The following is a 20,627-nucleotide window of genomic DNA, read 5'->3' on the forward strand; positions in this document are numbered from 1 at the left end:
CAACGGGAGAAGGGCTCAGTCAGTCAGGGGTGTTATAAAGGGAGAAGGGCTCAGTCAGTCAGGGGTGTTACAAAGGGAGAAGGGCTCAGTCAGTCAGGGGTGTTATAAAGGGAGAAGTGCTCAGTCAGTCAGGGGTGTTATAAAGGGAGAAGGGCTCAGTCAGTCAGGGGTGTTACATAGGGAGAAGGGCTCAGTCAGTAAGGGGTGCTACAAAGGGAGAAGGGCTCAGTCAGTCAGGGGTGTTACAAAGAGAGAAGGGCTCAGTCAGTCAGGGGTGTTACAAAGGGAGAAGGGCTCAGTCAGTAAGGGGTGTTACAAAGGGAGAAGGGCTCAGTCAGTCAGGGGTGTTACAAAGGGAGAAGGGCTCAGTCAGTCAGGGGTGTTACAAAGGGAGAAGTGCTCAGTCAGTCAGGGGTGTTACATAGGGAGAAGGGCTCAGTCAGTAAGGGGTGCTACAAAGGGAGACGGGCTCAGTCAGTCAGGGGTGTTACAAAGGGAGAAGGGCTCAGTCAGTCAGGGTTGTTACAAAGAGAGAAGGGCTCAGTCAGTCAGGGGTGTTACATAGGGAGAAGGGCTCAGTCAGTCAGGGGTGTTACATAGGGAGAAGGGCTCAGTCAGTCAGGGGTGTTACAAAGGGAGAAGGGCTCAGTCAGTAAGGGGTGTTACAAAGGGAGAAGGGCTCAGTCAGTCAGGGGTGTTACATAGGGAGAAGGGCTCAGTCAGTCAGGGGTGTTACATAGGGAGAAGGGCTCAGTCAGTCAGGGGTGTTACAAAGGGAGAAGGGCTCAGTCAGTCAGGGGTGTTACAAAGGGAGAAGGGCTCAGTCAGTCAGGGGTGTTACATAGGGAGAAGGGCTCAGTCAGTAAGGGGTGCTACAAAGGGAGAAGGGCTCAGTCAGTCAGGGGTGTTACAAAGAGAGAAGGGCTCAGTCAGTAAGGGGTGCTACAAAGGGAGAAGGGCTCAGTCAGTAAGGGGTGCTACAAAGAGAGAAGGGCTCAGTCAGTCAGGGGTGTTACAAAGGGAGAAGGGCTCAGTCAGTCAGGGGTGTTACAAAGGGAGAAGGGCTCAGTCAGTCAGGGGTGTTACAAAGAGAGAAGGGCTCAGTCAGTCAGGGGTGTTACAAAGGGAGAAGTGCTCATTCAGTCAGGGGTGTTACATAGGGAGAAGGGCTCAGTCAGTAAGGGGTGCTACAAAGGGAGACGGGCTCAGTCAGTCAGGGGTGTTACAAAGAGAGAAGGGCTCAGTCAGTAAGGGGTGTTACAAAGGGAGAAGGGCTCAGTCAGTCAGGGGTGTTACAAAGAGAGAAGGGCTCAGTCTGTCAGGGGTGTTACATAGGGAGAAGGGCTCAGTCAGTAAGGGGTGTTACAAAGGGAGAAGGGCTCAGTCAGTCAGGGGTTTTTCAAAGGGAGAAGGGCTCAGTCAGTTAGGGCTGATACAGGGGGAGGGGCTAAGTGAGTCAGCGGTGATAAAATGGTAAACGTTCAGTCAGTTAGGGGTGATCCCTCTAATCCAATATCAATAAGTAAACCCTCCCCATTGACACTTGGTGTTTGGATGCAGTCTTAGTAATGGGTAATTATCCTGCTCAGGTACATAATACATCTGGCTAGTGGTGGGTGATGTAACAGGGAGTCTTCTATCTCCCTGTGCTCCTTAGGCTAGGGTCACACAACCGTGTTTTCGGTCCAAGTGTGATCCGGCAAACCATTGGATCTCTCCCGGATCAATGTTATTCTATAGGATTGCGTACATGTCTGATTTGTTCCTTGAACTGAGTCAGTCTAAGGACAAAAATCGCAACATGCACGACTTCCATCCGTAATTTGGATTGCTCTCGGCCATGCAAACCTATGGGTCTATGGAAAACATCGTACAGCACTCGGATGCCAACTGAATGCAGTCTGATTTTCAAGGACTGACAGAATGGAGAAAAAAAACCTGTTTCCATCATCTCTACAACTTGCCAACCATCCACCCTTAACAGCAGCACTGCTCTCCGGGACTCTCCAAGGACTTTAATTTAAACTCTAGAAATGGATAAATATCTGCTTACATTTCATAAATCCCTCAGAATAGACAATCAATTAAGGGTCCTTGGCTTTTTCTCTATGATATTCTGTATATTGCGTATCGCGTTTTGTGGTGGACTAAGCCTTAATACAAGGTCAGCACATGATTATGGTCCACTTTATGTTCAAAATATTCATCTCATATTTTACATTTTCTCAATTTTACAATGAAATAATAAGTTATATTTTATACATTACTATTCACACACTTTTCCCCCCTTCTCCCTCCTTTTTCTTAGGCTAAGTTCACACTTCCGTTGTTTTGCATCAGTCACAATCCGTCGCCTAGAGGAATTACGGTATCCTGCAAAATATTTTGCAGGAATCCTGTTTTCCCCCATAGATTTCTATTAGTGACGGATTGCGACTGATGATGCTGCGTTGCCTCCGCTGTGTCGCGGTCAGTCGTATTTTAACTGACCGCCGGGCGGGAGCAACGCAGCCTGTAACGTTTTTTGAGCAGCGCGATCCGTTGGATTTTGCTGCGCATGCTCTCTCTGGCTCCCTGCCCCCATAACCAGGATAAACATCGGGTAACCAAGCAATGCGCTTTGGTTACTTACCCGATATTTACAGTGGTTACGGGTGCAGGGAGCCAGCGCTAAGCGGTGTATGCTGATAACCAAGATAAATATCGGGTAACCAAGCAAAAAGTGCTTTTCTTTTAGTTACCCGATATTTACCCTGGATACAGTGTGCAAGGAGGCCGAAACTTCACCGCTCGGCCTCGCCCTGTTCCGCACTCCGCATGTGTACACTCACACACACACACTCACACACACACACACACTCACTCACCTGTCCCCAGCCATGCAGACCGCAGCACTGACGTCCTCAGCTCCGCCCCCCGAACTCCGCCTCCCGAACTCCGCCCCCGCACACAACGGAGTCCGACAATGAAATTCTTTTCTTTGTCATCCGTTGTACAACGCATCAGTCACATGCGTTAAGCAACGCATGTGACTGATGCAAAACAAGGGAAATGTGAACTTAGCCTTATATGAATTGAGCAGAATTGAACAGTGTTCTGTTCAGTAGAAGTGAGCTGCAGTCTGCAACAGAAGAGAGCTATTAATATATTTATTCACTTATACACTATGTGCAGAATTATTAGGCAAGTTGTATTTAAGGCTATGTGCGCACTAGAAATGAGAAGTTTCTCAAGAAAATTTCTTGAGAAACTTCTGGGAGTGAAAGATTTCCGGACCTCCGGAAAAAATCCGCACCAAATCCGCATGCGGATTTGCCGCGGATTAGCCGCGGAATAGCCGCGGAATTGCCGCGATTTTCCCGCGGGTGGTTCCCTGCGGATTTTTGCAGGCTGTACTGCCGAAATCCGCAGGGTACCTGCGGAAATAATGGACATGTTCATTTTCTCAAGAAAGTTTCTCGAGAAATTCTTCTCAAGGAAATTTCTTGAGAAAAATCCGCACCAGTGCGCACAGCTATTTTTTTTTACCATAGGATTTGCTGGGAAATGTCTGCACAAAGATTGCAGACATTTCTCAAGAAATTTCCGCGGCAAATCCGCGGGTAAATCCGCGGGTAAAACGCACTAGTGCGCACATAGCCTTAGAGGGTTTTTTTTATTATTGATCAACAACTATGTTCTCAATCAACCCAAAAGACTCATAAATATCAAAGCATAATATTTTTGGAAAATGTGGCTATCTTAGGAGGATATCTGTTTGTGCAGGTAACTATTACTGTGCAAAATTATTAGGCAACTTAATAAAAACCAAATATTTTCCCATCTCCCTTGTTTATTTTCACAAGGTAAACCAATATAACTGCACAAAATGTAGAAATGTAGTGACCAATATATCCATCTTTCTTTATGATGACACTCAACAGCCTACCATCCATAGATTGTCAGTTGCTTGATCTGTTTACGATCAACATTGCGTGCAGCAGCCACCACAGCCTCCCAGACACTGTTCCGAGAGGTGTACTGTTTTCCCTCCCTGTAGATCTTACATTTTATGAGGGACCACAGGTTCTCTATGGGGTTCAGATCAGGTGAACAAGGGGGCTATGTCATTATTTTTTCATCTTTTAGGCCTTTACTGGCCAGCCACACTATGGAGTAGTTGGATGCATGTGATGGAGCATTGTCATGCATGAAAATCCTGTTTTTTATTGAATGATACCGACTTCTTCCTGTACCACTGCTTGAAGAAGTTGTCTTTCAGAAACTGGCAGTAGGTCTGGGAGTTGAACTTCACTCCATCCTCAACCCGAAAATGTCCCACAAGTTCATCTTTGATGATACCAGCTCATACCAGTACCCCTCCTCCACCTTGCTGGCGTCTGAGTTGGAGTGACCCTCTACTGATCCAGCCTTTGGCCCATCCATTTGGCCCATCAAGAGTCACTCTCATTTCATCAGTCCATAAAACCTTTGAAAAATCAGCGTTAAGATATTTCTTGGCCCAGTCTTGACGTTTTATCTTATGTTTCTTGTTCAAAGGTGGTCGTTTTTCAGCCTTCCTTACCTTGGCCATGCCCTGAGTATGGCACACCTTGTGCTTTTTGATACTCCAGTAACATTGCAGCTCTGAAATATGGCCAAACTGGTGGCAAATGGCATCTTGGCAGCTTCACGCTTGATTTTCCTCAATTCATGGGCAGTTATTTTGCGCCTTTTTTACCAAACATGCTTCTTGCGACCCTGTTGGCTATTTGTCATGAAATGCTTCATTGTTCGGTGATCACGCTTCAAAAGTTTGGCAATTTCAAGATTGCTGCATCCCTCTGCAAGACATCTCACAATTTTGGACTTTTCAGAGCCCATCAAATCTGTCTTCTGACCCATTTTTCCAAAGGAAAGGAAGTTGCCTAATAATTAAGCAAACCTTATATAGGGTGTTGATGTCATTACACCACACCCCTCCTCATTACAGAGATGCACATCACCTGATTTACTTGATTGGTAGTTGGCTCTCAAGCCTATACAGCTTGGAGGAGGACAACATGTATAAAACGTATCATGTGATCATTTGCCTAATAATTTTGCACAGTGTATAGCGCCATTAATTCCACATCGCTTTACATACATTGACAACACTGTCCCCAATGGGGCTCACAATCTAAAATTCTTATCATTATGTCTTTATAGTGTGAGAGGAAACCCACGCAAACACAGGGAGAACATATAAACTCCTTGCAGATGTTTTCTTTGGTGGGATTTGAAACCAGGGCCCAAGTGCTGCAAGAGTGAAATGCTAACCACTGAGCAACCGAGAGATTCAGTGAAGTGTACACCACTATCCCGTGATGTTCAAAACACGGAACAGCAGTAATAAGGATCAAGCAGGATGGAACAGCGATCTATTCAGTGAAATGTGTACCGCACTCATGGCTTGCCTAATGCTGGAAGGAGTGGTGAGTAGAGACCTGTAACACTAACGCATGTGAGCGGCTGTATCTGCAGCTCATGTGCTAGCATCGTTGGCTATTGCTGACTGCTCCTCCCAGCTTTCGACAAGAGCTTCACTGGCTCTCTCTTTTTCTGCAAACTGCAGCTCACTTCCAATGAACAGATCACTGTTGAATCCTGCGGGATCCTTATCACTGCTCTTCCATGTGTTGAACAGCATGGGAGATCAGTGTACGCATCCCTGAATCACTTCTGCTACAGACTGCATCTTAGGCCCCTTCACACGTCAGTGATTCTGGTACGTATGTGCTTTTTTTTATACGTACCAGAATCACTGACATACACAGACACATTATAATCAATGGGTCTGCTCGCACATCAGTGATTTTTCACTGAACGTGTCCCCGTGCAGCATACATGCATGTCCGTGATTCTGCACGGAGACAAGTCCGTTTTTTTCTGGCATCACTGATGACCCACGGACCACACTATGGTGTGATCCGTGAAACACGTACCAGAAAAACACTGACATATTAAATAATAAACATTTTCAACTTACCTTTCCACTCTCTGCAGCTCCTGCCTGGCTCATGAATATTCATGAAAGCAGGAACAGCCGACCCGGAAGTAGCTGCAGAGAGCGGTGGGCGGACGCTGCAGAGCCGAGGAGTTCAGCACCATGGACAGCAGGAGCGAAGGCAGGTGACTAATGTCCATTTGCAATCACGGATCACGGATTGCACATGGAAAACCCACGTCTGCCGTGAATCACGGAACACGGAGGGACATGTGCGTGTTTTTCACTGACGTGTGAAGGGGGCCTTAGGTTGTGGACTGAGCGGAATGCTGTTCTGATCAGCCAGCTGGGCCTGTAGCTGCAGGCAGTGCCAGCATGTGGGCCTACCAGAGGATCCTCCAGTCCTCCGGTGGGTCAGTCCGACCCTAGATGTGAAGATGTTTTAATAATGTACCAATAAAATTGGAGGTTTTGTCAGTTGAGCTAGAACTTTTTCACTACTAAGGGCTCTTTTCCACTTGCGATTGCCATAAAACATTGGATCGCACTCGCACGCACCAGTGTTAATCAATGAGGCAGAATGCTTTTAATTTTCTTTTCGACACGAATCGTCTCTCAGTGCAGTCGCAGAGTCTTGGCTCACGCACTCCCATACAAGCCTATGGGAGCGTGTGAAACATCACACTGCACTCGCATGTTATGGGACTGCAGTGTAATATATGCAGAGACAGACAGTGAAGGAGATGGGGAGAACGTGTTCCCTCCATCTTCTCCGAGGCTGTGATAAGATCGCATCACAGTCGCATGACCCTCAGCTGACACCCGCAGCAGAGGGTCATTAGCATATCGCTTCCGATGCTCTCACATCGGAAGCGGTACACAAGTGTAAAAGAGCACTTACTCTGTAAATGTGTCTGGGAGCAGCACAGGAGAGTGAACAAAATCTATACGTGTGTAATGGTCACGGGTGCAAGCGGAGAGTCGACCCACTGGGTGGCAGCCCACAGTACACCTAAGGGGCTTGACTTTGGTGCACGCTGGGTTTTCACCAGAGTCTTTGATGGTGAGGGTGGATTAGGTAATAATCAATTGCCACTCAGGTTGACTTGGTACTGCAAAAATTGACCGCAGAGGTAAGAACACTGACAGTCTCTGATGAAGCAAATGCAGCCGGAACAGCTAATGCGGCAAGCTTGGTCAGAATGGATAGATGCGGCAGCATGTATGGCCGGTGTACATAGGTGCAGCAGCGGGTAGCAGATACAGCACACATGGCCGATATGGAATGATGCAGCAGGACTAGTCAGTACAGCAGGCCCAGCCTGTTTGGAACAATGCAGCAGGAGCGGTTAGTGCTACAAAACAGACAGGTGTAAGTAACACAGCAGCACATAGGTAAGGGACCTGAACAGCTAGCAACGCGTCTCTAAGATTAGACTTCATTACTCAGGCATCTACCATAAGGGGAGTGTGCCTTAAATGCCTAGTGCCTCTCAGCCATAGGATGAGAGCCACTTCTGGGTTAGGGCACGCTGGCCCTTTAAGAATAGGTGTGCATGTGCCCTAAGTGTGCTCCCAGGTGGCCTGTATGGCATGCAGGAATTGAAAGTGGAGCAGCCAGGGCTGAGTGGCCAGGAGGGTGAGTGTGCTGGCGACCCTGCCAGGAGAGGAATGCAGCACAGTGCGGGGCGCTGGTACCTGCGTTACAACATGGATTCCAATGATTGGCTGAATTGCTACGTACTTGCACATGTTGATGCTGGGGTAAGTCCCAGAAATAGGCCTCTTTTCGTAGGATCATTATTGCAGTATCTATTTGTGCACATGTTATCTGTGTAAAAAAATGGCATTCTAATCCCTTTAACTATAGGAGTGTCGTCATGTTTTAGGGATCTTACAGCTGATTATTGCTAACTGGACCACAAACAGCATTGAAGCGGAAACCGGCAGCAGCATTACCAGCATCTGTTTTGTACTCTGAAATGTTCATTTGTTTCAGAGTATAACAATGTTTAAAAGTGCATCTGTGGATGAGGTGACTAGTCCAAGACTTATGTCTCCTCCGGCTTCTCCCTAATCGCTATACTAACATGTCTATCCCAATACTCACACATAGGCCACATTTACCTGTTTAGTGGTCAGTATTTTATATCAGTATTTGTAAGCCAAAACTATGAGTGGGTAAAAATGCAGAAATGATGTACGTGATTCTCTTATATTTTTCCTTTGATTGCTTCACTCCTGTTTTTTTTCTTACAGATACTGCTGTAAAATACTGAACAAATGCTGAAAGTGTGAACGAGGCAATGAGGACAGATTTGTTAACCTCATTGAGCAAGCTGGAAGAATCCGGTGGGGACTTTCTTCCTGGACTGACCATCTCTTCCTCTGCCTCGCTTTCAGCTAAGTTTTACTCTGAAATGACACAACATTTCAGAGTAAAACTTATACTGTAGATATTGGTCCCTGATTCATATAAAAACAAAATTCGGGCCTCTCAACACTCAGTCTGAATGGTGTCATAAAGAAAACCTCACAGACTAACAGCTTTTGTATTAATACTCTGACCAGGTGGTTCTACTAATCAGGCAATTTCTTATGTGTTTTTATGAAAGACAATGATTAGCATTTATCTTTTCTAGGGTACGGGAAAGGCTACTCTGGGGAAGAAACTCTCGCAATCATGGAACTGCATTTTCATAGAAGGTAACAGTCTTTCTGTATGTGAAATGTTTGAAAAAGAACCACAAAATGCGCCTCCAATCAGTATTGTGGATTAAAGGAGAACCCTAATCAGGCAAGGCTCTTGTAACATTGAATAGTCAGAAGAAGCATCTTATTGCACACACACACTTTCTGGTATAGGTGATGTACAGAGACCCATCTTAGCAGCACCTTTAGGCGGGCTTTGCACACTACGACATCGCAGGTGCGATGTCGGTGGGGCCCAATTGAAAGTGACGCACATCCGGCATCGCATGCGACATCGCAGTGTGTAAAGCCTAGATGATACGATTAATGAACGCAAAAGCGTCGTAATCGTATCATCGGTGCAGCGTCGGCGTAATCCATAATTACGCTGACGCGACGGTCCGATGTTGTTCCTCGCTCCTGCAGCAGCACACATTGCTGTGTGTGAAGTCGCAGGAGCGAGGAACATCTCCTACCGGCGTCACCGCGGCTTCCGTAGGATATGCGGAAGGAAGGAGGTGGGCGGGATGTTTACATCCTGCTCATCTCCGCACCTCCGCTCCTATTGGCCGCCTGCTGTGTGATGTCGCAGTGACGCCGCACGACCCGCCCCCTTAATAAGGAGGCGGGTCGCCGGCCAGAGCGACGGTCGCAGGGCAGGTGAGTGCATGTGAAGCCGCGTAGCGATAATTTTCGCTACGCCAGCTTTCACAAGATATTGTACCTGCGACGGGGGCGGGGACTATCGCGTGCGACATCGCAGCATCGGCTTGCGATGTCGCAACGTGCAAAGCCACATTGGGGTTTTTTTGCCTTCCTCTGGATCAACATGTTAGGCTACGGGTTGAACTAGATGGACTTAGAGTCTCCCTTCAACCTTAAAAACTATGATACTATGATACTATGAAAGCCCGCCTTAGTTTAACTAACATCTTCAAAAACCTTATCAGATTTTGCATGTGCATATGCTCATTCTATTCAACCTGTATTGAGCTCTTTTTCAGGAGGGTTACACATACTCTTATGGCAAATGTCTCAAACACGCGTGCCGCATGCACCCCCTCAGACTGCTTTCTCTGGCCCACAGGCATGTGCTCCTTGACGATTTCAGTCGGTGCAGGGTCCACAGCTGTCACTGCTTTATTTCAGAAGAACATTTTATTGGCGATGAGCAGAGTCAAGCTCTCTCTGCAAAGTCCAATGGCAGCCGTTGGCCAATCAGAGGCAAACAGCCGATACGTATGACGTCACCTGCTTGCCTCTGATTGGCCAGCAACTGCCATTGGAATTATGCAGAGAGAGCTTGAGTCTGCGTGGCGGCAGCAAAACATTCATCTGAATTTTAGATGAAGCGTTCACAGCAGCCACGATCTTCAAGGGGCGCACGTGCCTGCAGGCCGCAAATAGCAGGGAAGAGAACGCCAAGTGAACGGAGGACAGGTGAGAAGAATGTATGAGAAGAATGTGTGTGTGTGTGTGTTTACTGGCACAATAGGGGACCAGGATGGGACGTTGGTAGTGAGTGTGTGTAATGGCACAATAGGGGACAAGGATGGGACTTTGCTAGTGTGTGTGTGTGTGTGTGTGTGTGTGTGTGTATATGTGTTTGTGTGTGTGTGTTTAATGGCACAATAGGGGACCAGGATGAGACATTGCTAATGTGTCTGTGTGTGTGTGTGTGTGTGTGTGTGTGTGTGTGTGCGTGTAGAATGGCACAATAGGGGACCAGGATGGGACATTGCTATAAGAAAATAATCAGTAAAGGGGACATTACTACAAGAAGAGGACCTGCATAGGCACATTCACATTAGTACAAGGATGGTCAAATTACTACAGGATGGAGACAAAGGTGGGGCACATTAGTAAAAGGGGACAAGGTTGGGCACATTGCTACAGGATGGGGTACATTACTGCAGGATGGGGACAAGAATGGGGCACATTTATAATAAAAGGGGACAAGGATGGGCACATTACTATAGGATAGGCACATTATTATAGCATGGGGCACATTTGTAAAAGGGGACAAGGATGGGCACATTACTACTGGATGGGCACATTACTACAGGATGACGCCAAGGATGGAGCAAATTTGTAAAAGGGGACAAGGATACGTACATTAGGATGGGGAACAGGATGGGAACATTACTTCAAGAAGGGGAACAGGATGGGGCACATTACTAAAAGATGTTGGCCAAAATTACTAAATACAAGAAAAATGAAAAAATGCCAGCTCACCGTTCACAAAGTTGTCCAGGTTGCAGTCCCAGGTTTTGGTCACGTATTCCCCACATGGAGGTGGGGGAGCTGTCCACCACATATGTAATCCAAGGAAGGAGAGAGAAGGGTTTTCCAGCTAGGAAAAAAGTGTCCAAAAAAAATTATTAAAATAGGTCTTTATTAATTTTACTTTAGAAAGTTATAGAAAAACCAGCATAAGAATATGAGACAAAAAAGGGGGGGAGGGAACTACGCGTTTCGTTAAGTAAACTTCATCATGGTCTGTACTGAATGGTCACGCTGACTCCATTCAGTACAGACCATGATGAAGTTTACTTAACAAAATGCGTAGTCCCCTCCCCCTCCTTTTTTGTCTTATATTCTTATACTGCTTTTTCCTATAACTTTTTTAAGCAAATTAATAAAGACATGTTTTAATAATTTTTTTTGACACTTTTTTTCTCGCTGGAAAACCCTTCTCTCTCCTTCCTAAAATTACTATATGATGCTAATTTTAAAGCTACATTACAAGTAAGTGATAAAATGTAAACAGAAAAAAAATAAAGGATGGAAAAATGTTTACCCTCAAAAATTTGTTTGTTTTGTTTTTATTTTATATTTATATATATATATATATATATATATATATATAATTTTTTTAAATTTATTTTTCAACAAAAAAGTGACACGTTTGTTATAATAAATGAGCAAAAAATGTTCAAAAACAATGATCCAAAAGTGTAGAGAAAAAAAAATATGGTACCAATAAACATGTCACTTTGTCCTAAAATCAATGAGGCCCCCCAATTATTGTTTTTCTATGTGCGGCCCATACACCCAGCCGAGTTTGGGGCCCATGGCTTATGGGATCGATATTCATAAAAGAAAAAAGAATGCAATGCTTGCACTGGATTGCATGTAAACTTTTTGTAATGTTCATTAACTGGATACATTGTCCCTGATTCATCACGACTGGCAATGTTTTCTCCTGTCTTGAGGAGGGGACTTGTTGGAGTCAGATGCTCCTGATTGGTGTAAGATTTTTGGCGTAAGTAACACTACAGTTGCACCAAAATTTTGTGGCTTTTCAAAGCTAATTATATAATAATTCTGTTGGAATTGCTTTGATCAATCTGGGCCAATGTTTTATAGCATTAGACCATTTTCACATATAAGCTGGAAATGGTGTACTGCAATGTCCCCCAACTCCGGTGCTCAAGAGTCATGAACAGATCACGTTTTCAGGATTTTCTTAGTATTGCACAGGTGATGGAATTTTCAAGTGAGCAATACTAAGGAAATCCTGAAAACATACACGGTTGGTGCCTCTTGAGGACTGCAGTTGGGGAATACAGGTCTACTGAAATAAACTTAAAGGGATATTCTCTAGTTGTCTCTTAAGCATCTAAGAACTATGCCGTTTCCGTACTTCCTTGTTTCTGACATGGTGGACTGTCCTTAAAGGGGTTTTCCCACAAACAAAGTTCATTTTAATCAATATATCTTGGAGCAATAACAAGTTCTACATGTACTAAAAAAATATTCCTGTGCTGAGATAATCTTATATATGTGCCCTGCTATGTACTGTGTAATGGATGTGTCTGACCGTACAGGAATGTGGTCTGATTACACCACATCTCCTGGGCGGGAGGAAGGAAAAAAAGTGTCTACAGATAGGAAAACATGGAGTCGCAGATGTTTCTTTTGTGAGATAAAACATTTCCCTGCCTATGCATTATCTATGGCAAAAAACGCAGGTACCTGCAGAAAAGAAGTGACATGCTCATTAATTCCGCTGCGGAAAATCCGTGGGTATCAAAAAACACAGTGTGGGCACAGCATTTTTTAAAACTCATAGGATTTGCTGGGGAATGACTGCAGCAATGTTAGACACACTTCCTGCAGCAATTACGCGGCAAATCTGCGGTAAATCCACAGCGTGCGCACAGGGCCTAAAGCACAGCACAAGGTTTGCTATAACACATTTAGCCCTCATGGTTTGTTCTTGAGTGTACACTGTTATCCCTGTACCTACATGTAGAGATAACACACTATTAGAACAAGCACACAGCTCAGGGCAGCAAAACATGCAATTAGGAATGCTGCTCGGGGAGAAGCAAATGTTGTGGGCTGGTCATTTAGGAAGATGTGTAACAGAAGTTTGTTAGTAGCTGGTAGGGAATGAGCAACTTACTGCTGTAGGGAAATCAGTGAACTGGAAAGGGTCAACTGGTATGTTATTAGTTAACCACTCTCCTAGAATGTAACTACTGCGCTCTCTTGGTCAATATCTGAACAGGCCGTATTCGCTGAGCTCCATGGAAACCAGCTGAACAATATGAAAGATAAAAGCTCTCATTGCTGGAGAATGACAGCAGATAGAAAAAGCAAGTCAATTGCAAACTTGCTTACTTTCATGATGTCTAATTAGCTAAAACAATTGAATACCTTTACTTTATCCATTTTAAGGTCCATTTACAATGCAATATTATATAAAACAAGAGTTTGTAGGAATATTTTTTTGCAGGATAATCATTCAGTCTACACAAGTTGCCGTTCATCAGGTGAAATGATCTTTTGGTTTCCTGAAAAGATTATTATTCTCGGCAGCACATTGTCTTGTGCAAATAGGCGCTGTAAAGAACATTGGAAACCTGTGCATACTGAATGATGTATTGGAGAGTGTTCTGTTCTCAACTGAAATGTAGTCTGCCTGTGTAAAGAAGCTGTTAATGAACGTCGGCCAGTAAAGATGTTGCCTGTTGGTGGCTATTTAATGTTTCTTAATGTAAATGCACCTATGGATCACCATAGAACCCCCTACTGTGATGGAAGTTCAGTGATATAATATCGCATGGCATATAAGTGTGAAGCAGTAATTCAGATGCTAAATTCTGGATAGATTAATATGTTATAAATCAAATGTATTCTTTTATGTAGCTATTGCTATACAGAGCAGTAAGACAACCATAATTTCATACTGTTTTCTGATGTATGTTCTGATTTTGTAAGTCTATGATATATAGTTTTAATAAATACTTTACCTCTAATGCCTTATTTTTTTGTCTTTTTGTTATTTTCCAGCCAAAGAACTGATTAATGAGCACATTAAGCGTGAAACAGAGGAAGGCAATATGGTTGGTGCTGTGTGTTTGTTGAATAAAATAGTACATTATTGAGTCTCATTTATATTGCAAACCTAATAATTTTTCATAAAAAGAAAGACTTGGAGGCTGGTATAGCCTTGCTTTTTGTTTCTAGCACATACCATGGTAATATGCTAATGTTCAGCATGCCTAAAAGCTTTATAGCGCACAATATTCACAAAACAAATAAATTAATATCCTTTGTCTTTGGTATGGGGCAATTTTTTTTAGCACACTTTTTTTTTTAAACTAGAGTTAAAAAAAAATTACATAAATTTCACCAAAGTCCCCCTCCCTGCAAAATATGATACCCGTACAGTAACCAACATAGTGTGATTGATGTCTCTATAATGTTCCTTACACAGTGATATACAGTTTCCCCACACACATTGAGGCACAAAGTAATCCCAACTCATTATGATGGCTCCCACAGTCCCACAACACAATATAATGTTCCCCACAGTCCAAAAATGCAGTGTGGTGGTCTCACAGTCCTACAACACTGTGTGATAACCCGCACAGTTTGATAACCCTACAGGCATTCAGACAGTATGATGGGCCTCACACAGCCCTCCACATAGTAGAATGACCCTTACACAGTATAGTGACCCCCACGGCACCAGCCCACACACTATCATCACCCCCACATATTGTTCATAGCCCCCAAAGCTCCCCACACTTTATACATCTCCCCCACATAATTTTATAACTGATAAGTATATTCCCCACACACCATATATCCTCCCCACATAGAATGAGAGACCCATAAAAGTACTCAATAATAAAATTAAAAAATAAACTACTCACCTTACCTTATTCCTCCACTGCTTTGGTCTCGTGTTCTGAAGCACTGCACAGCGGGCACTATGTAGTGACATCATTGCACTTGCTGCGCAATGATCCATCACCCTGGTGTAATGTGAGATGGTGGGACCAGACCCGCTGCACGCTAGCGAGCGCAATATGTCGGTCGCACTTGGCACTTGCCGTCGCACACCCTTAAGGGCCGGGGATATCCTTCACCCGCCTGCTGGTCCTGGCAAGGGGGAACTTTAGCAGAGCATGAAGCAAACAGTACGGCAGCTGGCAACTAGGCACACAGCAGCAGGTGGGAAAAGCACACCAAGAAAATAACCTAATAGAAAAGGAAACAAATCAGAAGGCTGAAACCACAGCAGAAACCAAAACGGAGCTGAACCCAGCTAACCAAACTAAAGGCTGATACACAGCAGAAACTAAAGAGAAAGCTGAACCCAGGAATAACCAAGGAGAAGCTGTAACCCATAGCAGGAGAGGCACAAGGAGAACCACAGAACTCTAGCACAAGCATACCAACTCAACCACCCACACCACTGAATTAATCAGCAACTCAGGGAGGTAGATTGCAGGTTTAAATCTACCTCCCTGAGCTCATGTGACTCGCTGAGGGAATGCCCATTCCTACCGTCTGTCTACAGAACATCAAAAGGAGAAGAGGAGAGTGGAATGGAGGGAACCTCCCACCATCTGACTGTGCCAGATGATACAGCGTCCTGTATCCGCTTCCAACAGCTCATACCAGGGGACCAAGCGTCCCGGGGCCCCTGAGTGACAACATTGTTGGACGCAGTGACGTCATGCCTCCCATCGACCATAGGGTATGACATGCTTGGTCAGAGCGGGCACTCATGCAAGCTCCGCCTGCCGACAGCAACACCCTGCCCCTCGTGGCCAGAGACCCGTCAGTAAGCCAGTGCATGTGTAGATGCGCGACAGAACCAATAGACCTGACACCTGGAACCATTAATAAGAGTTAGTATTGTAGTGATCAAACCCCTTTAATAAACTTGCCTATGTGGCACTCTTGGACTTCAGGCGCCACAGGGTATTACACCACTTTTATGGGGTAATATCTATCCCGGGTCAAGAGGGGGTTAACTTGCCAGTGCCTTCACAAAACACACACATACAACAACAGGTGCTTACTCACAGGTGATTGGACTAGGTGTTTGCAGACAGGGGAGCCAGCAATCACGAAGCATGGAACTTCCCATTCGCTAGGGCAACTACTGGGCGCGGGCACCACATGGGGTAGAAGTAGGCGCAACCATCACACTTTGAGGGAGAACCTTCCTGAGCACAGCTTAGGAGAACAACTAGCACTGACAACTGGAGTTAGTGGTTCCTCTTTCCCCGTGGGCCCGTGGCTTGGAGCAGGAGGCTTGGCCCAGGTTCCGAATAGCTACAGAGGAACACTTCACTAAACTTCCACGGGCACCGGCGGTGACCGCCGACGGATCCGGGATAGACTGGAGCCCATCGTGGCAGAGAACGGCACCTCGGGCAGCGCTTGAAAGACCTGTGAGTAAAAACACTTGGAACCACAGCCCCTGCCTCTCTTTTACCCGGCGCCGATGCCCAGCGCTGCAGCGCCAACAGGGACTACCACCAAATCCCCGCCATCCTCCCGGGGCAATCCCGCTCCGCCTGTGGGGAGCAACATCATCCCGGCTGCACCTAACATCTGACCCGGTGAGAGACCCTGCAGCGGCGGCCCCCATCCCTGAACGCATACCACAGGTGGCGTCACGATCCTAATAGACTTTCTTAAACTACTACCGCCATCCTCCCTACCACCCTCCAATCCTCCTTCCTGTACACCTCGGGGCAACAGAACTGGGCCAGGCCACCCCGTGACGATGCAGAAGAATCTGCACCCCGACCCAGCAACGAGTAGGTTAAAACACCTTCCCCGTGGGGCACGGCGCTACACCTACCCATTAGGTTTCTGAAAAATAGCAGGTCAGGAGATCAAGCCAAATGATAATGATATTTATTCATTTATATAGCGCTGTTAATTTCACAGCGTTTTACATACAATGGCAACACTGTCCCCATTGGGGCTCACAATCTAAGTTCCCTGTTAGTATGTTTTTTTGAGTGTGGGAGAAAACCGGAGGAAACCCACACAAACACGGGGAGAACATACAAACTCCTTGCAGATAGTGTCCTTGCTGGGATTTGAACCCAGGACCCCAGCGCTGCAAGGCTGCAGTGCTAACCACTGAGCCACCCTAATTAAAGAGACTCTAATTCCTGAGACCCTGATTCCAGCGATGTATCATCTCCTGGGATGCTTTTTGTAGTTTTCATAAAATCAGTTTTATCAGCAGAAGATTATTACTAGACAACTAGTGAACCTGCTGCCAATTAATCCTGTATATTAATGAGTTTATGAGCTCTGTGTGACCTGCCCCACCACTGATTGACAGCGTTCTGTGTACACTGTCCATATAAATGGTGTGTGGGGGGGGGGGGTTATACAGAGAACTGGTAAATTTGCTTCAAGTAAAACAGTGATTTTATGAAAAATGCGGCAAACAGTCGAGTAATTGACAGATCTTTGGAATCAGGGTCTCTGCCCCTACATTATACTGATCTCAGATGGGTTGGAAAATACCTGGTGATAGATTCTCTTTGACATGTGTCTGCAACATACAAGATTGGAATTGCTTTATTCAAAAATTGAAGCCCGAACTGAAGTGCAGGTTGGTGAATCGATATTACTTTACTAAATGAATGAAAGAGTTAAGTTGACTTTTATTTTTCCTGTCTTTTTTTTATATAGAGGATGGTTTCACAGTAGAGCAGGTCTATGCACTGCGCACACTGTCGGTGGTGAGGGTGGTTACATAAATAGTATTCAGTGCCCCCTGATCTGTCAATTCAGCGCAGTGAGACAAACGGTGTTCAAAGGATGATCTTAGGGCTGCGTTTGACATCCTTTCCGTCATTATCCTTTTTCTTATACTATGCAATTGTTTCCTGCAAAGCTAGAAGTTTGATTTATCGCAGTGAATGCACACATCAGGGGGTAATGTCTGAATACTATTTCTTTTTTTTTTTTAAAGATGTGACTTCCTGATAGAACAACATGCAGTAAACATTCACATGTATTTTTCTATACCAGTGCATTAGTCTGTGTCTAAACCCCCCCAAAACAGTATGTTCTAGATTATTCCTGTATAATGCATCCATAGCATAGCTGAGTCAGACTACAAATGGTGTTACTGATAATTCCTAATACAGCTCTACTATGCTTATTTTTGTCTGAAGATTCAAGAACTCCTCTACAAGGGTCAGAGTGTGCAAGAAGAGCTGATACTACAGCTAATACTGGACAAGATAAATTCTGCAGAAGTTGCCCACCATGGTAATGTGTTGCCCTATAAAGAACATACTTGTTATGCAGTTTTTGATTTTTTTTTCCCCTATGTTTAAGTTGGCCATTAACTTAAAAGGGAACCTGTCAGGTGCAAGATGCACCCAGAACCACGAGCAGTTCTGGGTGCATATTGCTAATCCCTGTATACACTAGCATAGATAAAGAGATCTTTAGAAAAGGTATTTAAATAGATCTTTTATCATATGCTAATGAGCGCGGGGACTAGTCCCAAGGGTGTTGCTTCCCTTTCTAATCGGCCCCATTAGCATGTTAGTACGCCCCTGTGGGTGTGTTAACAAGCTAATGAATGTGCAGCATTACAGGATGATCTCACTCACCTCTCCGCTGCCATCGTGTCCGACGCTGGATTTCGGCTCAGTGCGCATGACTCCGAAGTTTTGGTCATGCGCACTATGAAGCCAGGTGTATGCGTCCCGACTTCAAACTGAAGTAGTGCGCATGACCGAAACTCCGGGGTCATGTTCACTGAGCCGAAATCCAGCATCGGGCAGCGGAGAGGTGAGTGAGATTATCCTCTGATGCTGTACATTCATTAGCATAATAGGACACCCACAGGGACATGCTAACATGTTAATGGGGCCAACTAGCCAAGGATACAACGCCCTTGGGACTAGTCTATACTTTTTCTAAAGATCTCTTTATCTATGCTAGTGTATACAGGGACGGTTAGACAGGGGTTAGCAATATGCACCCAGAACTGCTCGTGGTTGTGGGGGCATATTGGACCTGACAAGTTCCCTTTAAGCAGTAATATGTACTAGCTGTATCGTAGCTTTTAGTTGTGTTTCTGTTCCTCTGTTTTTCCAAAATCATTGGAGAAACTCACTTTTTCACAGGATTTGTACAGAACTAAAAAGAGATGATAACAGCTGTCAGCATGGCGTAATAAACAGTGTAATGCACTTTTGTGATCTATTAGTATAGAGATTGTCATTGTATAACTATATATACCAATCAGTTATAACATTAAAATTCTCTTCCTGATGTAGAGAGGTGCAACATTATTTAGGAAGTAATATCCACATTAATGCACGGAAATCCAAGGTTTCCCAGCAGGACATTGCTCGAGCACTGCACTGTCTTTGCCTTTTAGCCTTTTTCTCATAGGGCATAAAAGTGCCATCTCTTGTAAGCCATGGTTATAGACCCTGCCATCTACATTTTGTAAAATGAATTTGATTAATCAGTCCTTGCCACCTTCTTCCATTTGTCCATGATCCAGATCTGATGTTCATGTGATTATTGTAAGCACATTTGGTGAGTACAGAGGTCTGCAGCTAAAAAGCACTAAAAGCAGTCATCTGGATACACTGTGCTTTCTGACATGTTCCTATCATCATGTTTTTCAGCTCTTTGTGCTACAGTAGCTGGGATCCAACCAGATGACTCCCTACAGTTATCAGTTTTTATTGTCCAAGACCTTGTCACTGGGTCACCCGTGGTGTATGTCAGATAGGACTTTACTAGTAACACCCCATGAGACCTGCTATTTTGGAGTTGCTTTAAGGGTACTTCTCACATAGCGAGATCGCTAGCGAGATCGCTGCTGAGTCACGTTTTTTGTGACGCACCAGTGACCTCATTAGCGATCTCGCAGTGTGTGACACTGAGCAGCGATCTGGCCCCTGCTGTGAAATCCCTGCTCCTTACACACAGTGCTGGTTCATTTTTTAGATGTTGCTCTCCCGCTGTGAAGCACACATCGCTGTGTTTGACAGCGAGAGAGCAACGATCTGAATGTGCAGGGAGCCGGCTTCTGGCAGCCTGCGGTAAGCTGTAAACCAAGGTAAATATCGGGTAACCAAGCGAAGCCATTTTCTTGGTTACCCGATATTTACCTTGGTTACTAGCGTCCGCCGCTCTCAGGCTGCCAGTGCCGGCTCCCTGGTCCCTGCACATGTAGCCGGAGTACACATCGGGTAAATAAGCAAAGCATCGCTTCCACGCGTCGCTGCTGGCTGGGGGCTGGTCACTGGTCGCTGGTGAGATCTGCCTGATTGACAGTTCACCAGCGACCATGTAGCGATGCACCAGCGATCCTGACCAGGTCAGATCGCTGGTGGGATTGCTGGAGCGTCGCTAAAGTGAGACGGTAATCTTAGTTTCAACAAGGTTTTATTATGAATAACTTGTAACAGAAGCAGCATGCACAAAATATTAACGTTAATGATCCCCCGCCAAGGAGGCTTACAAAGAATTCTAAAGTCAATATATATCTATATATTGTATAGGAAAAGAAAAAAGCAGTAGAGGGAAAACAGGGAAAGTTAAAATATGGTAAGGAAGAGGAAGGATACATAAAGACCATAGAAAATCACATTTTTATAATAAACTATACACTCCATAAGGATATATCTCCTGTGAGACTTGGGGTTAGTCAATC

The 20,627-nt window shown here is 45.0% G+C and overlaps 1 protein-coding gene across 4 annotated transcripts in view; it reads left to right on the forward strand.

The window, feature by feature from the left end:
- AK9 (adenylate kinase 9) overlaps positions 1-20,627 on the forward strand; it is a 212,329-nt gene that overhangs the window by 39,724 nt on the left and 151,978 nt on the right. For all 4 annotated transcript variants that reach the window (XM_075340057.1, XM_075340058.1, XM_075340059.1 and 1 more), the window contains exons 3-5: positions 8,608-8,671; positions 13,958-14,010; positions 18,115-18,211. In XM_075340057.1, coding sequence (XP_075196172.1) covers positions 8,608-8,671; positions 13,958-14,010; positions 18,115-18,211 — 214 coding nt within the window. The remainder of the gene's footprint in view (positions 1-8,607; positions 8,672-13,957; positions 14,011-18,114; positions 18,212-20,627) is intronic.

The sequence above is a fragment of the Anomaloglossus baeobatrachus genome, chromosome 3 (genome assembly GCF_048569485.1).
Source record: "Anomaloglossus baeobatrachus isolate aAnoBae1 chromosome 3, aAnoBae1.hap1, whole genome shotgun sequence".
Classification (NCBI taxonomy): domain Eukaryota; kingdom Metazoa; phylum Chordata; class Amphibia; order Anura; family Aromobatidae; genus Anomaloglossus; species Anomaloglossus baeobatrachus.